Here is a 22,144-nt window from a genome sequence, read left to right as displayed (position 1 = left end):
ATATCTGGAATATATCTGAGGCATTTTTTAAATTAAAAGATGCTCAGTTCTGTAATTTTACAGTATCATAGAAATGAACAACACAGGCCATTTAGCCCATCTTGCCTGTGCTGGCGTTTTGAAAAGGCAGCCTTGCTTAGTCCCACACACCCACTTTTTATCCATATCCCTATAAGTTCCTCATCCTCAATTACCTGTCCAACTCCTGTTTAAAATTATTTATGGAATCAGCTTCCACCACCTTTTCAAGTAGAGTGTTACAAATCGCGACAGCACTCCGAGTGTAAACATTTCTCCTCATGACCCCTCAAAATCTTTTGCCAATGATTTTAAGTCTAATACCACTGGTTATTGACAAAATTTGGAAGCATGGTGAATAGTGAGGAAGATAGTGATCAACTTCAAGAAGACATAGAGAGGCTGGTGAAATGAATGGACACGTGGCAGATGAAATTTAACGAAGAAATGTGCAAAGTGATACATTTTGGTAGGAAGAACAAGGAGAGGCAATATAAACTAAAGGGTACAATCCTAAAAGGGGTGCATGAACAGAGAGACTTGGGGGTATATGTGCACAAATCGTCGAAGGTGGCAGGGATGGTTGAGAAAGTGATTTAAAAAAAGCATACGGGATCCTGGACTTCAAAAATAGAAGCATAGAGTACAAAAGCATGAATGTGATGAACCTTTATAAAACACTGGTTCGGCCTCAACTGGAGTACTGTGTCCAATTTTGGGCACTGCACTTTAGGAAGGATGCGAAGGCCTTAGAGACGGTGCAGAAAAGATTTACGAGAATGATTCCAGGGATGAAGGACATCAGTTACATGGATGGACTAGAGAAGCTAGGGTTCTTCTCCTTAGAGTAGAGAAGGTTGAGAGGAGATTTGATAGAGGTGTGCAAAATTATGAGGGGTCGAGACAGAGTTGAGAGAGACAAATTGTTCCCATTGACAGAAGGGTCGAGAACCAGAGGACACAGATTTAAGGTGATTGGCAAAAGAACCAAAGGTGACATGAGGAAAAACTTTTATATGCAGCGAGTGGTTAGGATTTGGAATGCACTGCCTGAAAGGGTGGTGGAGGCAGACTCAATCGTGGCTTTCAAAAGGGAATTGGATAAATACCGGAAGGAAAAAAAATTGCAGGGCTCCGGGGAAAGGGCAGGGGAGTGGGACTAGCAGAGAGCCAGCACGGGCTCAATGGGCCTCCTTCTGTGCTGTAACCATTCTATGATTCTTGCCAGAGGGAATTATTTTTATCTATCTGATCTATCAAAACCTCTCATCATCTTGAAAATCTCTATTAGGTCACCTCTTCTCTGTTCCAAGGAGAACAGTCCTAACTTTTCCAACCTCTCCTCATAGCTACATAATATTACATGGTACTTGCAGCATGGAAACAGGCCATTCGTCCCAACTGGCCTATGCTGGTGTTTATGCTCCACACAAGCCTCCTCTCACCTCACCTCATCTCATCTGATCAACATATCCTTCTATTCCTTTGTACTCACATGCTTATCTAGCTTCCTCTTAAATGCATCCAAGCTAGTCGCCTCAACCATTCCTTGTGGTAGTGAGTTCCACATTCTCACCATCTTTGGGTAGAGAAGTTTCTCCTGAATTCCCTATTGGATTTATTAGTGACCCTCTTATATTTATAGTACATAGTTCTGGTCTTCCCCGCAAATGGAAACAGCTTCTCCACATCTATCCTATCAAACTCCCCCTTTCAGAATCTTACAGACCTTTATCAGGTCACCCCACAGTGTTCTCTTTTCTACAGAAGAGAGGCCCAGCCTTGTATCAAGCTACGGGCATTTCTGTACAATACATCTCTCTCAGACAGCCTCTGAAGTCCCTCATCACTGATAGCATCCTGGTGAACTTCCTCTGTATCCTTTCTAAGGCCTTTACATCTTTCCTGAAGTGTGGTGCAAAGAATTGTCCACACTACTCCAGCTGAGGCCTAACCAGTGATTTAAAATGTTTTAGCATGATTCTCTTTGCTTTTATACTCTATGCTTCTATTTATAAACCCAATTAGCCCTTTTGCTTTTTTAACCACCATATCAACTTGCTTTGCACTTTTTAAGGATGTGTGACTATGGACATTGTAATGTATGCACCTGAGAGTATGCTCACAGGTTTGTCGAGAGTGGGAGTGGCTTAGGCAGTAACGTGATGTTCACAAGACTCAATAAAATCCCAGCCAGTTGGGTTCAGGGGATCCACGATGAGGCAGGTGGTTGTGAGCCTGGTGGATGAACTGGTATTGTGTAGTATGATTGTTAAACCTTTTGCTAATAAACCAACTAGTTCTTAATAGCAATGTGTTGCTACGAATTCTTAAGCAAATAATTGATGAAGCAAATACATTACAGACTCTCTGCTCATCTACACTTTTCAAAATCCTGCCATTTATAGTATACTGTCTTTCCATATTAGTCCTCCCAAAGTGCTCAATAGACATTTCTCCGCATTGAACACCATCTGCCATGCTTCTGCTCATTTCACCATCCTGTTTATGTCACCCTGAAGTCTACAACTATCATCACTATCGACTAAATTGCCAAGTTTCGTATCAGCTGCAAACTTTATAATGCTGCTCCAAACACCCGAGTCTAGGTTGTTTATAAAAAATTGAGAAGAGTAATGGACCCAAAACTGACCCGTGGGGAACACCACTGCAAACTACCTCTCAGTCTGAAAAACATACATCTGCCACTACACTCTGCTTCATAGAATCATGGAAATTTATAGCACAGGAGGCCATTTGTCCCATCGTGTCTGTGCCGGCCTAATCCCATTTTCCAGCTCTTGGTCCATAGCCTTGTAGGTTACAGCACTTCAAGTGCATAGCCAAGCACTTTTAAAATGTGATGTCGGTTTCTGCCTCTATCACCCTTTCAGGCAGTGAGTTCAAGACCCCCACAACCATCTGGGTGAAAAAGATTCTCCTCAACTCCCTTCTAATCCTTCTACCAATGACTTTAAAATCTATGCCCCCTGGTTATTGATCTCTCTGCTAAGGAAAATAGACGCTTCCTATTCACTCATCTAGGCTCCTCATAATTTTATGCACTCCAATTAAGTCCCCCCTCAGCCGCCTCTGTTCCAAAGAAAACATCCCCAGGCTATCCAATCTTTGCTCATAGCTAAAATTCTCCAGTCCTGGCAACATTCACGTAAATCTCCTCTGTAGCCTCTCTCGTGCAAACACATCTTTCCTGTAATGTGGTGACCTGAACTGTACGCAGTACTCTAGCTGTGGTCTAACTAGTGTTTTATACAGTTCAAGCATAACCTCCCTGCTCTTATATTCTAGGCCTCGGGTAATAAAGGAAAGAATCCCATATGGCTTCTTAACCACCTTGCCTACCTGCTGTGCTACCTTCAGGGATCTGTGGACATTCACTCCAAGGTCCCTCTGTTCCTCTACGCTTCAGTATCCTACCATTTATTCTGTATTCCCTTGCCTTGTTATTCCTCCCCAAATGCATTACCTCACACTTCTCCGGATTGAATTCCATTTGCCACTTTTCTGCCCACCTGACCAGTCCATTGATATCTTCCTGCAGTCTACAGCTTTCTTCCACATTATCAACCACACTGTCAATTTTTGTGTCATCTGCAAACTTTTTAATCATGCCCCCAACACTGAAGTCTAAATCATTGATATATACCACAAAAAGCAAAGGACCTGATACTGAGCCCTGCAGAACTCCACTTGAAACAACTTTTCAGTCACAAAAACACCCTTTGTTTCCTGCCACTGAGCCAATTTTCAATTCAACTTGCTACTTAACTTCGACCCCATGGCCTTTAACTTTCCTGACCAGTCTGCCATGTGGGACCTTGACAAAAGCCTGGCTAAAATTCATGTAGACTACATCAAATGTGCTAGCCTCATTGACCCTCCTTATTACCTCCTCAAAAAATTCAAGCAAGTTAGTCAAACACGACCTTCTCCCAGCAAATTCATGCTGACTATCCTTGATTAATCCTTGCCTTTCTAAATGTCGATTAATACTGTCACTCAGAATTTTTTTCCAATACCTTGCCCACCACTGAGGTTAGGCTGAATGACCTGTAATTACTCAGTCTATCCTTTTCTCCCCTGTTAAACAATGGTACAATGTTAGCAGTACTCTCTGGCATCACACCTGGAGCCAGGAAGGTTTGAAAAATGATGGTCAGATCCTCAGCTATTTCCTCGCTCCTTCTCTTAACAGCCTGGGATACATTTCACCTGAGCCTGATGATTTATCTACTTTCAAGGATGCTAAACCTGTTAATATTTCATCTCTCACTATGCTTATCTATTCTAACATTTCATACTTCTCATCCTTAACTACAATGTCTGCATCGTCCCTCTCTTTTGAGAAGACAGATGCGAAGTATTCATTAAGCACCATGCCCATGTCTTCCGCCTCCACACACAGGGTACCTTTTGAGTCTCTAATAGCCCCTACCATTTCCTTAGTTATCCTCTTGCTCTTTATGTACTTATAAAACATCTTTGGGTTTTCCTTCATGTTACTTGGCAATATTTTTTCATGCCCTCTCTTTGCTTTCCGAATTTCCTTTTTAATTTCACCCCAAAACTTTCTATATAACTCTAGGCTTTCTGCAGTATTGAGCTCTTGGCATCTGACATAAGCTTCCTTTTTTTCCTTATCCTACTCTGTATGCCCTATGACATCCTGGGGGCTCTAGATTTGGGAGTCACACAATGAGTCAATTCTGTATCTGTACTGCCACCTTCTCCTTAATTCCATGGGCATACATCTTCTGAACAATTCTCCTGTGTGGCATTTTGTTGAATGCCTTCCAAAAGTCTATATGTACAACATCTACTGCATTACCTTGAGCAACCTTTTCTGTTACCTTATCAAAGATCAAAGAATTAAATCAAGATATTCAGACATTCATGCTGGCTTTCTTCGATTAACCCAGATCTTTCCAAATGAAAGTTTAGTTTGTTTTTGATAATAGCTTCCAATAACTTCTCCACCACCGATGACAAGCCTGTGGTTACCCAGTTTAACCCTATGCCCTTTCTTGAATTACATTAGCAACCCTCCAGTCCTCTGGCACTACTCCTGTATCCAATGAGCATTGAAAGATTGTGACCAATGCCCCTGCTATTTCTACCTTTTCAACTTAGGATCCATTCCATCTGAGGATGAATTCCATCCAGACCAGGTCTGGCTTTCAGTAAGAATAATCTTTTTCGTACATCTTCTCTATCTATTACTCTCAATTTCCCTGCCATTAGATTTTTCCATTCAATTTCCCCTTTACCTTCCTTTCCTAAAAGGCAGCATTTCATGCCACGTACCACGACATTTTGGAAGGGGAGGGTGAACAGCCAGTTGTCGTGGTGCATATAGGTACCAACGATATAGGTAAGAAAGGGGATGAGTTCCTACAAGCTGAATTTAGGGAGCTAGGAGTTAAATTAAAAAGTAGGATCTCATAGGTAGTAATCTCAGGATTGCTACCAGTGCCACGTGCTTGTCAGAGTAGGAATTGCAGGATAGCTCAGATGAATACGTGGCTTGAGGAGTGGTGCAGAAGGGAGGGATTCAAATTCCTGGGACATTGGAACCGGTTCTGGGGGAGGTGGGACCAGTACAAACCAGACGGTCTGCACCTGGGTAGGACCGGAACCAATGACCTAGGGGGAGTGTTTGCTAGTGCTGTTGGGAGGGGTTAAACTAATATGGCAGGGGGGTGGTAACCTATGCAGGGAGACAGAGGGAAGTAGAATGGGGGCAGAAGTAAAAGATAGAAAGAAGAAAAGTAAAAGTGGAGGGCAGAGAAACCCAAGGCAAAAATCAAAAAAGGCCACATTACAGCAAAATTCTAAAGGGGCAAAGTGTGTTAAAAAGACAAGCCTGAAGGCTCTGTGCCTCAATGCGAAGAGTATTCGTAATAAGGTGGACGAATTAACTGCTCAGGCAGCAATTAATGAATATGATATAATTGGCATCATGGAGACATGGCTCCAGGGTGACCAAAGCTGGGAACTCAACATCCAGGGGTATTCAACATTCAGGAAGGATAGACAGAAAGGAAAAGGAGGTGGGGTAGCATTGCTGGTTAAAGAGGAAATTAACGCAATAGCAAGGAAGGACATTAGCTTGGATGATGTGGCATCTGTATGGATGGAGCTGCGGAATACCAAAGGGCAGAAAACGCTAGTGGGAGTTGTGTACAGACCACCAAACAGTAGTAGTGAGGTTGGGGACAGCATCAAACAAGAAATTAGGGATGCGTGCAATAAAGGTACAGCAGTTATCATGGGTGACTTTAATCTACATATAGATTGGGCAAACCAAACTGGTAGCAATACGGTGGAGGAGGATTTCCTGGAGTGTATTAGGGATGGCTTTCTAGACCAATATGTCAAGGAACCAACTAGAGGGCTGGCCATCCTAGACTGGGTGATGTGTAATGAGAAAGAACTAATTAGCAATCTTGTTGTGCGAGGCTCCTTGGGGAAGAGTGACCATAATATGGTAGAATACTTGATTAAGATGGAGAGTGACACAGTTAATTCAGAGACGAGGTCCTGAACTTAAGGAAAGGTAACTTCGATGGTATGAGATGTGAATTGGCTAGAATAGACTGGCAAATGATACATAAAGGGTTGCGGTGGATAGGCAATGGCAGACATTTAAAGATCACATGGATGAACTTCAATAATTGTACATCCCTGTCTGGAGTAAAAAATAAAACAGGGTAGGTGGCTCAACCGTGGCTAACAAGGAAAATTAAGGATAGTGTTAAATCCAAAGAAGAGGCATATAAATTGGCCATAAAAAGCAGCAAACCTCAGGACTGGGAGAAATTTAGAATTCAGCAAAGGAGGACAAAGGGTTTAATTAGGAGGGGGAAAATAGAGTATGAGAGGAAGCTTGCTGGGAACATAAAAACTGACTGCAAAAGCTTCTATAGATATGTGAAGAGAAAAAGATTAGTAAAGACAAACGTAGGTCCCATGCAGTCAGATTCAGGTGAATTTATTATGGGGAACAAAGAAATGCCAGACCAGTTGAACAAATACTTTGGTTCTGTCTTCACGAAGGAAGACACATATAACCTTCCGAAAATACTAGGGGACCGAGGGTCTAGTGAGAAGGAGGAACTGAAGGAAATCCTTATTAGGCGGGAAATTGTGTTCGGGAAATTGATGGGATTGAAGGCCGATAAATCCCCGGGGCCTGATAGTCTGCATCCCAGAGTACTTAAGAAAGTGGCCCTAGAAATAGTGGATGCATCGGCGATCATTTTCCAACAGTCTATCGACTCTGGATCGGTTCCTATGGACTGGAGGGTAGCTAATGTAACACCACTTTTTAAAAAAGGACGAAGAGAGAAAACGGGTAATTATAGATTGGTTAGCCTGACATCAGTAGTGGGGAAAATGTTGGAATCAATTATTAAAGATGAAATCAGCGCATTTGGAAAGCAGTGACAGAATCAGTCCAAGTCAGCATGGATTTATGAAAGGGAAATCAAGCTTGACAAATCTTCTGGAATTTTTTGAGGATGTAACTAGTAGAGTAGACAAGGGAGAACCAGTGGATGTGGTGTATTTGGACTTTCAAAAGGCTTTTAACAAGGTCCCACACAAGAAATTGGTGTGCAAAATTAAAGCACATGGTATTGGGGGTAATGTACTGACATGGATAGAGAACTGGTTGGCAGACAGGAAGCAGAGAGTTGGGATAAACAGGTCCTTTTCAGAATGGCAGGCAGTGATGAGTGGAGTGCCGCAGGGCTCAGTGCTGGGACCCCAGCTCTTTACAATGTACATTAATGATTTAGATGAAGGAATTGAATGTAATATCTCCAAGTTTGCAGATGACACTAAGGTGGGTAGCGGTATGAGCTGTGAGGAGAACGCTAAGAGGCTGCAGGGTGACTTGGATAGGTTAGGTGAGTGGGCAAATGCTTGGCAGAAGCAGAATAATGGGGATAAATGTGAGGTTATCCACTTTGGGGGCAAAAACACAAAAGCAGAATATTATCTGAATGGCGGCATATTAGGAAAAGGGGAGGTGCAACAAGATCTGGGTGTCATGGTACATCAGTCATTGAAAGTTGGCATGCATGTACAGCAGGCGGTGAAGGCGGCAAATGGTATGTTAGCTTTCATAGCTAGAGGATTTGAGTATAGGAGTAGGGAGGTCTTACTGCAGTTGTACAGGGCTTTGGTGAGGCCTCACCTGGAATGTTGTGTTCAGTTTTGGTCTTCTAATCTGAGAAAGGACGTTCTTGCTATTGAGGGAGTGCAGCGAAAGTTCACCAGACTGATTCCAGGGATGAGAGGACTGACATATGAGGAGAGACTGGATCAACTGGGCCTGTATTCACTGGAGTTTAGAAGGATGAGAGGGGATCTCATAGAAACATATAAAATTCTGACGGGGCTGGACAGGTTAGATGCAGGAAGAATGTTCCCGATGTTGGGGAAGTCCAGAACCAGGGGACACGGTCTAAGGATAAGGAGTAAGCCATTTAGGACTGACATGAGGAGAAACTTCTTCACTCAGAGAGTTGTTAACCTGTGGAATTCCCTACCGCGAAGAGTTGTTGATGTCAGTTCATTGGATATATTCAAGAGGGAGTTAGATATGGCCCTTACGGCTAAAGGGATCACGGGATATGAAGAGAAAGCAGGAAAGGGGTACTGAGGTGAATGATCAGCCATGATCTTATTGAATGGTGGTGGCAGGCTCGAATGGCCTACTCCTTGTTATATATGTTAACTTGTATTTACTCTGTACAGCCACCAGAGGGCTCATCCCCTGGAGTCCCAAGGGATCCCATAATCCCTTGGGAGCACAGGTATTTAAGGAAGCTTCACAGGTTGGAGAGGCACTCTGGAGACCTGCAATACAAGACTAAGGTCACACATTACTTTGAGCTCACAGTGTTCAGTCTGACTCTTTCTCCATACACTACACTCCTACACCTATTTTCTATGTTTCATCCTAATAGCTATTCCTCAAATGCGAATTGGATCCCAATATTGTTATACCACAGAAAGAGGCCATTTAGCCCATCGCATCTATGCCAGTTATTTTCTAAAGAAATTCCCACCAAAATCCTAATACACCATGCTCGCCCCATAGCCCTGCATCCTCCTCTGCTTCAAATATTGAATCAATTTTTCCTTAAAAAATGTCGTGCTCTCTGCCTCAAACATTCCATGCTCCAACAATCATCGACATAAAGAAATGAATCATGACCTATCTCCTCACTCTCTTAGTGACAATTTTAAATTGATGACCCCGTGTCACTAACTTCCGAAACAGAGGAAATAGTTCTCATCCAATATTTACAGATGCAGGCTTTGAGCAGGAATCTGATGACATTTTTTCCTCACCCTGGCCTGCGAATGCTAAGGTCAACCAACATATCTCCACTGCTACCTTGAGAGCTGATACTGATTAAATCAGCAAATCCACAAAGAGGTTGTTTTGTCGATCTAGTTCATCCTTTCATAGAAACCAACAGCCCCACCATCACCAGCATACACCCCAGGGTTCAAATCTGGAATCCCTATAATCGGTATGGATCATTGTGTAAATGCACCACATGAATGTTATTGAACCATTGGGTGAGATACATTAAATACTTCAACTGAGCCACAATGTTTACATGTTAACTCTTTTTGCCTTAAGCACTTCAAGAGTTAAGCAACAAGTCAGCTGTATCGTTGTTAAAATTTAATTGTATCTAAGTTTTTGGGAGGAATTCTTACCAATTTATAAAGATCTATCGTAGTCACATGACCACAATGGTCTTCTATACAAGTGACAGAAACATTTGTCATTTCTTCACATCTACATATTTTTACAATCCTGGCAGACAAGTAGATCATGTACTCAGATGTGTTTCTACAGATTATTTCAAACTGAACTATTTGCATCCTATATGGGTGGTGGTTGTTAATGGCCTCTCCCCCTCCCCTCTTGGTCACCTTGGGCCATGTGTTTTGTAATGTATTTGGATGAATAATCTCTTCCCAAGTTTCTCTTAAAGCCTCTCATGCCAATTTTCTCTTCCCTCATCAGGAACTAGATAGCCACTGTTCAATATTTAACAGCATGGAGCCAATCTATTGTAGTCGTGGCCTCATTTTTACAGCCAGTGTCTTTTTCTTTGTTAGATTTTTGCTTATTTCAATTATTATGTAGTTTGAGTTTACCTTTTTTCATTTCCTTTTATACTTCTGACCATAGCCTAATTTCCTAGTTTTGAATGTTATTATAATTTTATCTCTTTCTGTTTAAAAACCTGAAAGTTTTTTCTTATTCTAGAGAAGTTTTATCACAAGACATAATAATCAGGCTTGTAAGTTGTCCCTTATGAACTACCAGGTACTTGTGATGAAAAATGTAAATTTTAACTTACCTTTTACATTAAGTCTTCACCTTCTAATGGTCATTCTGCAGTATCAGGCCAGTTAGAGACAGAAACATTCACGTTCATCAATGGAGCAAAATAATGTGTGAGAGTAATGGATGGTGAATCGAGCACTCCTTGGTTTCAGCGACTGTCATTTCAGGAAAAGCCAGTATCGTGCTGAAGTTAGGGAATGCTGCACCTCAAGTACTACGCTCAAAATCATGACATTATGAGTTACAGACAGTTAAAACCATCCCAATTCACAGGACAGCTACTGGAAGACTGAATAAAATAAACATAATTTGAAGGTAAAATTATGTTTAGCTCCACTAAGTATCTTGCATTTCAGAAAGGAAGACCCAAATGATTTGGCTCAGTCATCCTAGTATTATTTTGGGTTCAAATCCCACTCCAGAGACTGGGGCACAAAAATCTAAGCTGACAAAACAGTGCAGTACTGTCAAAAATGCCATCTTTTGGATGAGATATTAAACCTGCTCTCTCAGGTGGATGGAACAGATCCCATGACACTATTTCGAAGAAGAGCAGGGGAGATATCCCTGACATCCTGGCCAATGTTTATCCCTCAATCAACATCACTGAAACAGACTATCTGGTCATTTTCACATTGCTGTTTGTGGGAGCTTGCTGTGCGCAAATTGGTGGTCATGTTTCCTACATGACAACAGTGACTACACTTCAAAAAGTACTTCATTGGCTGTCAAGTGCTTTGGGATGTCCGGTGGTTGTGAAAGGCGCTATATAAATGAAACTCTTTCTTTTTTTTCTTTTTAGTACTCCTTCAATTAAAAATGTTTCTTTTGTTCTATTTTATGTTTTGCTTCCTAAATGATATTCCTCTTTACCTTTTTGCTCTTTGCTTTCTGCTTTCCACTTCATGTTCTTTTTTAAATTTGTCAATTTTCTTTTTTTTTTCTGTTCCTGGCGACATGTGAGCAGAGGAGAGAAAGAGGGAGAGAAAGACATTACATACAAGGAGATTAAAGCTAACAATGAAACAGCCTGACACCACACAACAAATAAAGCGAGAGAAAGAGAGAGAGATAATGGGAGAAATAAAGAAATATGACAAACAATGCTGTTAATTTCAGCACCGCACATTAGAGATGGATTGCTAATATTGTAAATAGTCCTGTATGAGGAGAATTGAAGCAAAAGATTTTTAAATACGTGAGAAAGACAGGGTAAGTGAGGTAAGTGAAATTTATTAACATGACAATGCACAAGATGATGAGTGGGGGGAAAAACACAAGAATGTAGTTTTGTGCACTAAATGATGAAATAAAAGATAGACTGTGCCAGGGTGCAAAAGGCATGCGAGTACATAAGTGAGAACAAACATGTAGCATGCCAGAAAGATAGTTATGGAGCAAGCCAGACAGCTCATGCTGGGATGTCAAAGGAAACAGAAGGTAAACATTGCAAAGCAGTCAGAGGTGTCAATTGATTTTATTTTTATTTTTATATTGTTCTTATATTTCACAGGTCTACTGAAAGTACCACTCATTATTTTATAGCTCTCTGCTCTGTGTCAGAATGTATTTATATCCAACTGGTCTCCTGAATGCAAATATCATCTCTATTTGTTTCAAGCTGAGAAGCATTTGAATAGAAAGTTATTTATTGTGTTGATGTTTCTCAATTCTTTACGGTCTCCCATTTACTTTTTGACAGATCTCAACCCCACCTACCTCGTTTCACCAATCAAAGAATATATTTTGTCTCCATAAACAAGGTGCGCTTGACCCATTGATAACATTTATTTGAATTGTATTTCCTGGTAATTTGTTTCAGAAGTTTATTACTGTTTCATGTTTTACCAAACTAACATTCTCATTTCAGATTTTTATCTCCTGGTATTTGAACTATTTATTGTAATGAACAATTTGGCTGGATCAATTTTGTTAATTCCCTATAATTAGATAATCTCAAAGAAAACAGTCCAATTTTATTAACTTTTCTTATTTGATCTAACAATAATCTACTTTAAACAAGTTACCTCCCACCAATGCTATATGTATGGCTATCTAAATTCCTTAAATCACACTATCCTGTGCGTAGAGGATCGCCCATTCACTATTTCCATAAACTTAATATTTCCCCAATGTTCTGTACTTTCCCTTATTCTCTTCCTTCTTCATAGCACTGAGGCCCTTCTGTCATCAACCAATACTATTCACTCTTTTTCAGTTGATTCCACATTATGTGCTTTGATTTATACTCCCAGTGCTCACAACTTCAAGACTCCTCGGAGTGCAATGAGTGAATTACCGAAACTTGATCATATCCTTCCATTGGGCAATGAAAATCAGGCTTCTTTCAAGGCAGTTTCTTCACATCTTGCATAGGTCTTACCAACAACTTTTATTTATAAAGCGTCTTTAATGTAACAAAACGTCCCAAGATGCTTCACAGCAGTGTTACAAGACAAAACAGATAAATTTGACACTAAGCCACAAAAGAAGAAATTAAGGCAATGACTAAAAGCTTGGTTAAAGAGGTAGGTTTTAAAGAGCGCCTTAAAGGAGGAAAGAGAGGTAGAGAAGCGGAGGGAGGGAGTTCCAGAGCTTGGGGCCCAAACAGCTGAAGGCACGGCCACCAATGGTTGAGCATTTGTAATGAGGGATGTTCAAGAGGGCAGAATTTGAGGAGGGCAGACATCTTGTGGGGTTGTGACGCTGCAAAAGATTACAGAGATGGGGAGGGCAAGGCCATGGAGTGATTTATAAACAAGGATGAGAATTTTGAAATCGAGGTATTGTTTAACCGGGAGCCAATGTAGGTCAGAAAGCACAGGGGTGATGGGTGATCATGACTTGGTGTGAGTTAGGACACGGGTTGCTGAGTTTTGGATGATCTCAAGTTTACGTAATGTAGAATGTGAGAGGCCAGCCAGGAGTGAGTTGGAATAGTCAAGTCTAGAGATAACAAAGGTATGAATGAGGGTTTCAGCAGCAGAAGAGCTGAGGCAGGGGCGGAGGTGGAAAAAGGCAGTCTTAGTTATGTTGTGGATATGTGGCTGGAAACTCATTTCAGTGTCAAATATGACACCTAGATTGTGAAATCTTTTTCACCCTCAGATTGATGCTAGGAAGAGGGATAGAGTCAGTGGTTAGGGAACGCAGTTTGTGGGGGGAACCAAAGATAATGGCTTCGGTCTTCCCAATATTTAATTGGAGAAAATTTCTGCTCATCCAGTACTGGATCTCGGACAAGCAATCAGACAATTTAGATACCAAGGAGGGGTCGAGAGAAGTGGTAGAGAGGTGGAGCTGGGTGTCGTCTGCGTACATGTGCAAACTGACTCCATGTTTTCGGATGATATCGCCAAGGGGCAGCATATAGATAAGAAATAAGAGGGGGACAAGGATAAATCCTTGGGGGACACCAGAGGTAACTATGCGGGATTGGAAAGAGAAGCCATTGCAGGAGATTTTCTGGCTACGATTAGATAGATAAGAATGAAACCAAGCGAGTGCAGTCCCACCCAGCTGGACGATGGTGGAGAGGCGTTGGAGGAGGATGGAGTGGTCAACTGTGTCAAAGGCTGCAGACGGGTCCAGACAGCGATCATCTTTCACCTTTGATAGCTCCATCTTTAGTGCCTCTTCATCTACTGATATTTTTGCCCTCACAATCTCCGCTAACCTCAACTGGAACTCTCGCATCTGCTCCACTGTCAAAGCTGTTTATAAAAAGTTTGGGTTCTTCTTTTAGAATCTTACGGCACAGAAGGAGGCCATTTTGCCCATCGTGCCTGTGCTGATTCTTTAAAAGAGCTTTCCAATAAGTCCCACTTCCTCTTGCTCTTTCCCCATAGCTCTACAATTTTCCTTCTCAGGTGTTTATCCAATTCCTTTTTGAAAATTACTATTGAATGCGCTTGATCCGAGATTGTGCCAAAACATCTATTTCTCTCAACAACGCAATTCTTTATTGCTTCCGTACTTAGGGGGGGGGCTCTTCTAAAACTTCGACACTTAAAGCTTGTCATCTGGCAGGAATCACCCCAAATCTCTCTCTTCTGATCACTTTTTTTGACTTTTCCTATCTCATTTATACTATTATGGTAAGTAATGCTATAAATGTTCCTCTCTTAGCTCCACATATACTGTCCTACATTGTCATTGTATTGAAACTAAGACTTATGGCAGTCTCTTACTGTAACTATCGACTTCAAGGAGACATAGACAGGCTTCGTGAAATGGGTGATCACGTGGCAGATTAAATTTGATGCAGAAAAGTGCGAAGTGATACATTTTGGTAGGAACAACAAGGAGAGGCAATATAAACTAAAGGGTACAATCCTAAAGGGGGTGCATGAACAGAGAGACCTGCGGGTATATGTGCACAAATCGTTGAAGGTGGCAGGGCAGGTTGAGAAAGCGGCTAAAAAGAACATACAAGATACTGGGCTTCATAAATAGAGACATAGAGTAACAAAAGCAAGGAAGTTATGATGAACCTTTATAAAACACTGGTTCGGCCACAACTGGAGTATTGTGTTCAATTCTGGGCACCGTACTTTAGGAAGGATGTGAAGGCCTTAGAGAGAGTGCAGAAAAGATTTATAAGAATGATTCCAGGGATGAAGGGCTTCAGTTACGTGGATAGACTAGAGAAGCTAGGGCAGTTCTCCTTAGAGCAGAGAAGGTTGAGAGGAGATTTGATAGAGGTGTTCAAAATTATGAGGGGTCGAGACAAAGTTGACAGAGAGAAACTGTTCCCATTGGCAGAACCAAAGAACATAGAATAAAGGTGTTTGGCAAAAGAACCAAAGGCGACATGAGGAAAATCTTTTTTACACAGTGAGTGGTTAGGATCTGGAATGCACTTGCCTGAAAGTATGGTGGAGGCTGACTCAATTGTGGCTTTCAAATGGGATTTGGATAAGTACCTGAAGGAAAAAAATTTGCAGGGCTAAGGGGAAAAGGCGGGGGAGTGCTTCTAGCTGAAGTGCTCTGGCAGAGAGCCGCACGGGCTTGATGGGCAAATGGCTTCCTTCTGTGCTCTAACTATTCAATGATTCTATAACTATTTCATCCCAGGGCCTTAAAGCTGTGAAATTCCTCATCTTAGTGTTTCTTCCACAATAGGCCTCATCAAATCATCTTTGCTGTTTGCTGATATATTGTCTCAATACATCCGTAGTATGACCAGAACTGCGCATAGCACACTAGAAATCTTTCAGGCTGAATCCGTGGCCTTAGCCAAGGTGCCAATGGAGGTGTTACAGTTGACCTCAGTAAGGGAAAATATATTTTTTTAATCATCTGGAATTGCTGCTTCTGATTGCTGCCCAGTTAATTATAAAAAGGGTGTATAGACACCAACTGAAAATGAGATTGTACTTGGCTATTATGGCTTGGACAGGTGAACAATCCAGTTGCACTCACTGTCCAAGTTCACAAATTAATCCCCACCTTCAGGAAAGTAGGAATAGGGGAAAACACAGATATCTTCATATCTTTTCCTCTACCATCTTCAGGCATGAAATGCATATTTCACATTATAACTTTAAGCATATAACTTTGATATTTCATATTATAACTTTAAGCAAGCTGATAAATGGGTAACTGAATATGTACAAAGATTATAATTAAAAATTAAATAGCTATGATTTAATACTGAACTCAAGATCAAGATGTTTAGCTAATATTTTAGTGCGAATGTCAAACCTAACTGAGCTACACAAGATTTTCAGCGACCAGTTAGAAAGGAATTTTATCAGATCAAAGTGAGTATGTGTTAAACGGACATTCTCTAAATCTAACAGAATAGTGATATAATGTTTTATAAAGATGTACCAAATAAATTGTCTAGCAAGACAACAGAAGCTAAAGTTGGCTTTGTAGATGCATCTCCACGTGGAAATACAAAATTTTACATCGGTAAAATTTATACCAGTAAACCAGGCAGCTTTAGTAGCATTAGAAAAAAAATCTAAAATAGAATTTCCTCATTCGAATAGAAAATATAGTTCAGCATCCTCAGCAATCAGCTCCATTGGAAACAAGGCTAAATTTTGGTAAAATCTAAAAAACAGGTTCATATTCTAAATGGTTATAATGTATATTCACTATTCTGCGAGGGCTCTGAATTTTTAGATTATAGAAAATAACAAAATGACATAGGAGTAATAAAAAACACTGAATCTTAGGGATTCATCGCATAAGTTTTCTAAGCGTTGCTCTTTTATAAAATTGTCTGAATTGCTCAACTGAAGTACTTATTATCTTTCCAATCATGTAATTTAGATTTCTATAAAGTACCAAGTTACCCGGCCGTTCAAATTATTTTCTTCTGTATTCATAACTGGATTCTGGCATATTTTCTGCTTGTCCGAATTCTATAGAATACAGCCAGCATACCCTGTGTGCATTGAATTATATAGTAATACAATTGATTAAAATAATAATTTGGCACTTACCATCCTCCTCCTCAGATGGGAAACCTTGGGACTGGAGGTGAGCTAGTCTGGGATCTGACTCATTTGGCTTGTGCCATTGAGGCCGGCTAAGGGGCCTGACCTGTGAGTGACTGATTGCATGTGGAGTTGCACTTTGAACAGACGATGGTCCAAGGGGATCACATGGTCTTGCTACGAACTGTGACCTTTGTAGTGCCACATTATAATCGGGAGGCTTCATGCCTGGATGTCGATGGCCTTCTTGGAAGTCTGCAATGGGAATTCCAACATACCCTGGAGGTGTTGGCGGTGGTTCTCGATATCTGCCCTCTTTACGTGCTGTAGTAACATAATACACTACCATAAGAGATGATTATCAACGTGGCATTCAAGAAAGTCAGGAACTTTATATGGAAAGGCACAAAAGAAGATGCTATACTGACAGTAACAGGATTTAAGAAGTTTAAAAAATGTTTTTGAAGTGGTGCAGTCTTTTGAGAAGGCTTTGTTGATGTAGAGAGCAGAAAGTCCAACATGAAGGCCAGTCAGGAAAGTGTAAATCCTGTCAACAGGATTAATTAAATAGAAACAAGGCTTTAAGTTGGAATATTTCTAAAATCTAACAGAATGAACAAAACTGGACTACACCTTTGTTCAAGAAACTTCTCTAATCTCATTAAAACATACTTTACAAACTCACAAGAAAAATAACAAAGTTACTGTATTAAATTTCTTTTCTGGATCCTCTTTCATTTGCAAGTCAGTTATCTGGTTCCAAAAATTTTAAAAACCACAAAGGTAGCTTTCAGATCTTTGACTTTAAATGGTATTAATTAATCTACTACCTTAAAAGGAATTACAAGTTGTACAAGTGTATAAATCATACACTACTTAACGATGGCTATTTTGTTATTATACCATGTAGCATAGCATGCTAATTAGTGGTCTCTCATATCGTAGAGTGGAGTGGAAGGATATTAGTTTTCTTCCTCTTCCCATGTGGTTCAGCGCACAGCATTTAGGGCTCAATTTTCCACATTGCAGATTGTTGGCATAGTTGAAGAGTTACGGACGATTTTTTTGTGCCCAACAATGTCAAAAAAAAAAGTTGCAAGTTTCCCTATTTTAACTTGTGAATGTGGCCCAGTGCAGATTGTCCTCAAGCTCTGTGGGTGGAGCCTAAGATCTGCGCCAAAAAGATTGGGATGCCAGGGTAACGAGGGACACACTGAGAGCTGAGGCTGTAAAGTGAAACATACAAGACATTCTGGCCAGCTCACAGCAACCTGCACAAGCACCTTGCACATTGCAGCTATTTAAGGCAGCAGCTTACCAACATGAAGATATTAAAGAGTTTTTGTGCCTAAAGTCTATCCCATAAGCTGTAAGAATTGGAAAGGCCTCCCTCGCTGCCACCCCCCCTCCCGCCCCACCACCCTTGCTGGTGCCCGGTACCATTCCTAGCCCAGGCCAAAAGGCCTCCCACTCCCCCAGAGCTGTTGTTGCTCCTAGCCCAGACCGAATAAGGCTGGTGCTGCTACAAGAGAGTGACTCAACCTACCCAAACTAAGGACATGAGCGTGATTGTTTCAAGTACAAATAACATAGGTGGAACAAGACAGTGTCAAAGCTCAGACGCACTTTGCTCCAATCTCCTGGATTAATTTACATGGTACTGTGTATGAAAGGTGGCTAAAATGTGTCTGATGACTCCTGAAGTAAGTTCAATGGAGCAGCTGCAAGCAATATTATAAAAAAGACTTGCATCAAATCTCTCTAAATCCCCCCCCACCCCCCATCCCCGGAGCCAGTGCTGCTCCTAGCTCAAGGCCGAAAGGCCTCCCCTCCCCCGGAGCCGCTCCTAGCCCGGGCCGCAAAGCCTCCCCTCCCCTGGAGTCGGTGCCGTTCCTAGCCCGGGCTGAACGCACCCACCCCCTCTCCTCCCCTCCCTACCCCGCCGCTGCAGTTCTGGTTGTGGAACCGAATCGTCTGCGCTGATTCTCTTACCTGTGCTGATTTTGTTAACTGTCCAGAAGGTTTTTCAGAGTGGTCACATATGGTGTCTTTAAAAAAATTCTAGTTGGCCAAACTTGCTTAAATGGCCAGAATTGGCACGGGTGGCAGGTTATGCCCCCATTGAGGTAAAAAAAATCGTAGCCTAAAATGAATTGTAGCTAAGTGAATTACGCTGGCGCAGAAACTTTGGCGGGGAAAATTTGAGATTTTAATTTACTCAAAAAAAAAGGACGCAGATAATTGGGGAAAATTGAGCCCCTAAAATCCTGAGTTCAGAATTGGGAATAGGGCATCTGTCAACCTCATCTTTTGGGAGTAGTATATGGCATTGGAAGTGAGCAGGTGAAAGCATAATTTATATAGCAGATTATACAGTAATTCAAGTTCTACCTGATTTACTTCATGGTGCTGATTTGCTTCACAATGCTTAACATTATAGTTTGTTTTTCACTTGGGCATAAAAGCCAACTCAGTCAGTACTGTTAGCTCAATTATTAACCAGCTTAGTGGCTGATCTTAACATTTGGATAATCAGCATTATTAATGTAACATGTACAAAAAGTACACAGAGACTTCTAGCCGACTGCTGCTCTAAACACTTGCAAGAATTAATATTTTTAATATTTTTTGTTTTCTTTTTAAACTAGTTTATCTTCATCATTGGATGGACACAGACTAAAGCTTCCAGGCACAGGAAGGGAAGAGTTATCCAGGGGCTCTCTCTTATGCAGACTAGAATCAGAGGCCACCATAGGGAGACATACAATGGGTACTGCAAAATTAGAAAAGGAAAGGAGAGAAATTCAAATACCTTAAAGTATGGACTCTTTGCTCTATTTAAAAAAAAATACATTTAAAATAAATTTTACAGCAATTAGATTTTTTTGTTTCTAATCAATCTCCCATGACTGACCACAATCTACACCACTCCCCACTGGCAAGACCATCGGCATGGAGAAGAAAGAATGCAGAAGACTCACCCTGGCCTCTCTCGCACACCTCCAGGAAGCCAGATGAATAACGGTAATGGAGCTGGGACTGAACTGGTGAATGGGGGAGTTATGGGGGAGGGGAAATCTAAGAACACGTTTTCTTATTAAGTAATCATGTAATTTTCAGAAATTAAAAAAAAATGTATAAGAAAAAACAGCCTCATTTGTGTTGAACTTGATGGGAGCAAGCCCATGTGGAGCATAAATACCAGCAGAGCCCAGTTGGGCCGTTTCTGTGCAGTAAATTTTATGTAATACTTACCAATGAGACCTTTTGCTGTTGATGAAGATACTGCTATATGAGAAGGCCTAACATTCTGCTTAGAATCTTCTGCAGCTAATGCTGTGCTGCTTCCTTCAGAGTCAACTGCTACATCCTTTCCACCTCTCCGTTTTATAGTTCCCGTGTCACCTTCAGAATCCTCTGCCCAGTAGCCGGTTGATGATGCCCAGCTTCCTCTGGAGTGAGCATGATCAATGCTATCTTTAGGTTGGCTCTGCTTGTTGAATTTTGTGCCATGTTCAGAGAATATGGTTTGGTCCATCTGGCTACCTGTAGCCCACATAGTTGTTAGTCCTGTTCCTTCAGCAGAGCTCTCATAATGAAGATTCCCCAAACTACTGAGCGTCTCCCAACTTTTCTGGTGCTGAATTGTTTGGATATTATCATGAGATCCACTTGAACAAGAAGTCCAACTTCCTCGACCACTGTCTGCTGCATCAAGGGAAGTTCGGTCTCCTTGGTCCTGGGTTAACTCCTCCATACTCGGTGAAGAGAGTACTGCTGCTCCTGCATACAGACTTCCTCTACCCTCTGTGCTTGTTGATGTATAGGAACTAAATAAAAGAAAGCACTGATTTAAATGTAGGGAAAATTATGAAAATTACAATCTCACATTTAAAGGGTATTCCACAGATTAAAAGTTAACTCAACCTTGACAATATTCATTGAAGGGGAAAAAAGTATAATTATCACATTGCTCCTGATTGGATACCTTAAACTTAAATTACTATAGGAGCATCAGCACTATTGAATGCAGGGATGTGTTTACATCACAATTCCAAAATCACTGACTTCCCGATCTTAAGTCAAATTATTGGGGGGTTGGGGGGGGCGGGGGCGGGAAAAGAGAGAAAGAGAAATAAGGGAAAAGAGATGGTGGAACAAGGCTGAGTAGAGGCCAGATTCCCATGGATTCAAAGAGAAAGCACCTTAGGTCACATTCTTAAACGTTCTGGAAGCTAGTATAGAACCGTACTGTTAGGCTTGGAACAGGTTGCACAGCACAGGAAGCCCGTGAAAAGGGTTGAAGCTTTTTGATGAGGTACTTTAAGTGATTTGGCCTCAACTGGAGTATTGTGTATAATTCTGGGCACCTCATTTTAGGAAGGCTGTGAAGGCCTTAGAGAAGGTGCAGAAAATATTTACTAAAATTATTCCAGGGATGGGGGACTTCAATTACGTGGCTAGACTAGAGAAGCTGGGGTTGTTCTCCTTAGAGCAGAGAAGGTTGAGAGGAGATTTGATAGAGGTGTTTAAAATCATGAGTGGTCTAGACAGAGTAGATAAAGAGAAACTGTTCCCATTGGTGGAAAGGAATGGGAAGCGTCGTGAACAGCGAAGAATCAATTACAGGGACGACTAGACTATATGGAGAGCCAGTGTATCAATAATCAGAGCCAAAAGGTGTGGGCTGTAACAGCCGAACGTAAAGTGAATGATTTGCAGGCCGCGTTCCAGGTCTGTCAAATACAGGCACAGGACAGTAAACATAACTCCACGGACCACACCATGTGTAAGAGGAGAAACTACAGGTTAAGCAAGGGATCATATGTGCAATGACATTCCCCAATGGTAGTGCGAATGAGGGGAAAGTTGATTGGGATAGTCTGGTTGAGTAGGCAGAACATTACCACGATGAGGACCCGTGGGATGAAACCGCTCGTGCCCCACCCATTTGAGGAGTCGGAGTACCTCCCATGTGCCCCACAATAGCACCAGGAGGGGGCGGGATGGATAGGGATAGGAGCCACAGCGGGTACAGCTGTGTGGAACCGGGTAGACAGAAAGCATGTATACTGAGAATGTCAGACTTCGGGATCAGTTAAAGAAAATCCTCAAAGGGATAAATTAAGGAAATAAGGACCTTGATTTTGAGGGGGAACAATCTTTAAATAATTTTGGAGATATTATAAAAGTTTTAATAAGATGGAGGACAAGATGAACAAAATAATAAATGACACAAATGAGGCAGTAGTTAATCACCCGACGAATCATT

General features: G+C 41.4%; 1 protein-coding gene across 1 annotated transcript in view; it reads right to left on the bottom strand.

The window, feature by feature from the left end:
* Positions 1-22,144, bottom strand: part of rapgef2b (Rap guanine nucleotide exchange factor 2b) — a 710,204-nt gene that overhangs the window by 20,055 nt on the left and 668,005 nt on the right. Inside the window, exons 28-30 of the mRNA XM_070871784.1 lie at positions 20,128-20,702; positions 16,879-17,196; positions 11,294-11,369 (exon numbers count right to left, since the gene is read on the bottom strand). Coding sequence (XP_070727885.1) covers positions 11,294-11,369; positions 16,879-17,196; positions 20,128-20,702 — 969 coding nt within the window. The remainder of the gene's footprint in view (positions 1-11,293; positions 11,370-16,878; positions 17,197-20,127; positions 20,703-22,144) is intronic.

This window comes from Pristiophorus japonicus, chromosome 2 (assembly GCF_044704955.1).
Source record: "Pristiophorus japonicus isolate sPriJap1 chromosome 2, sPriJap1.hap1, whole genome shotgun sequence".
Taxonomy (NCBI): Eukaryota; Metazoa; Chordata; class Chondrichthyes; family Pristiophoridae; genus Pristiophorus; species Pristiophorus japonicus.
The sequence above is the reverse complement of the archived record's forward strand: the minus strand, read 5'-3'. Positions and strand labels throughout refer to the sequence as shown.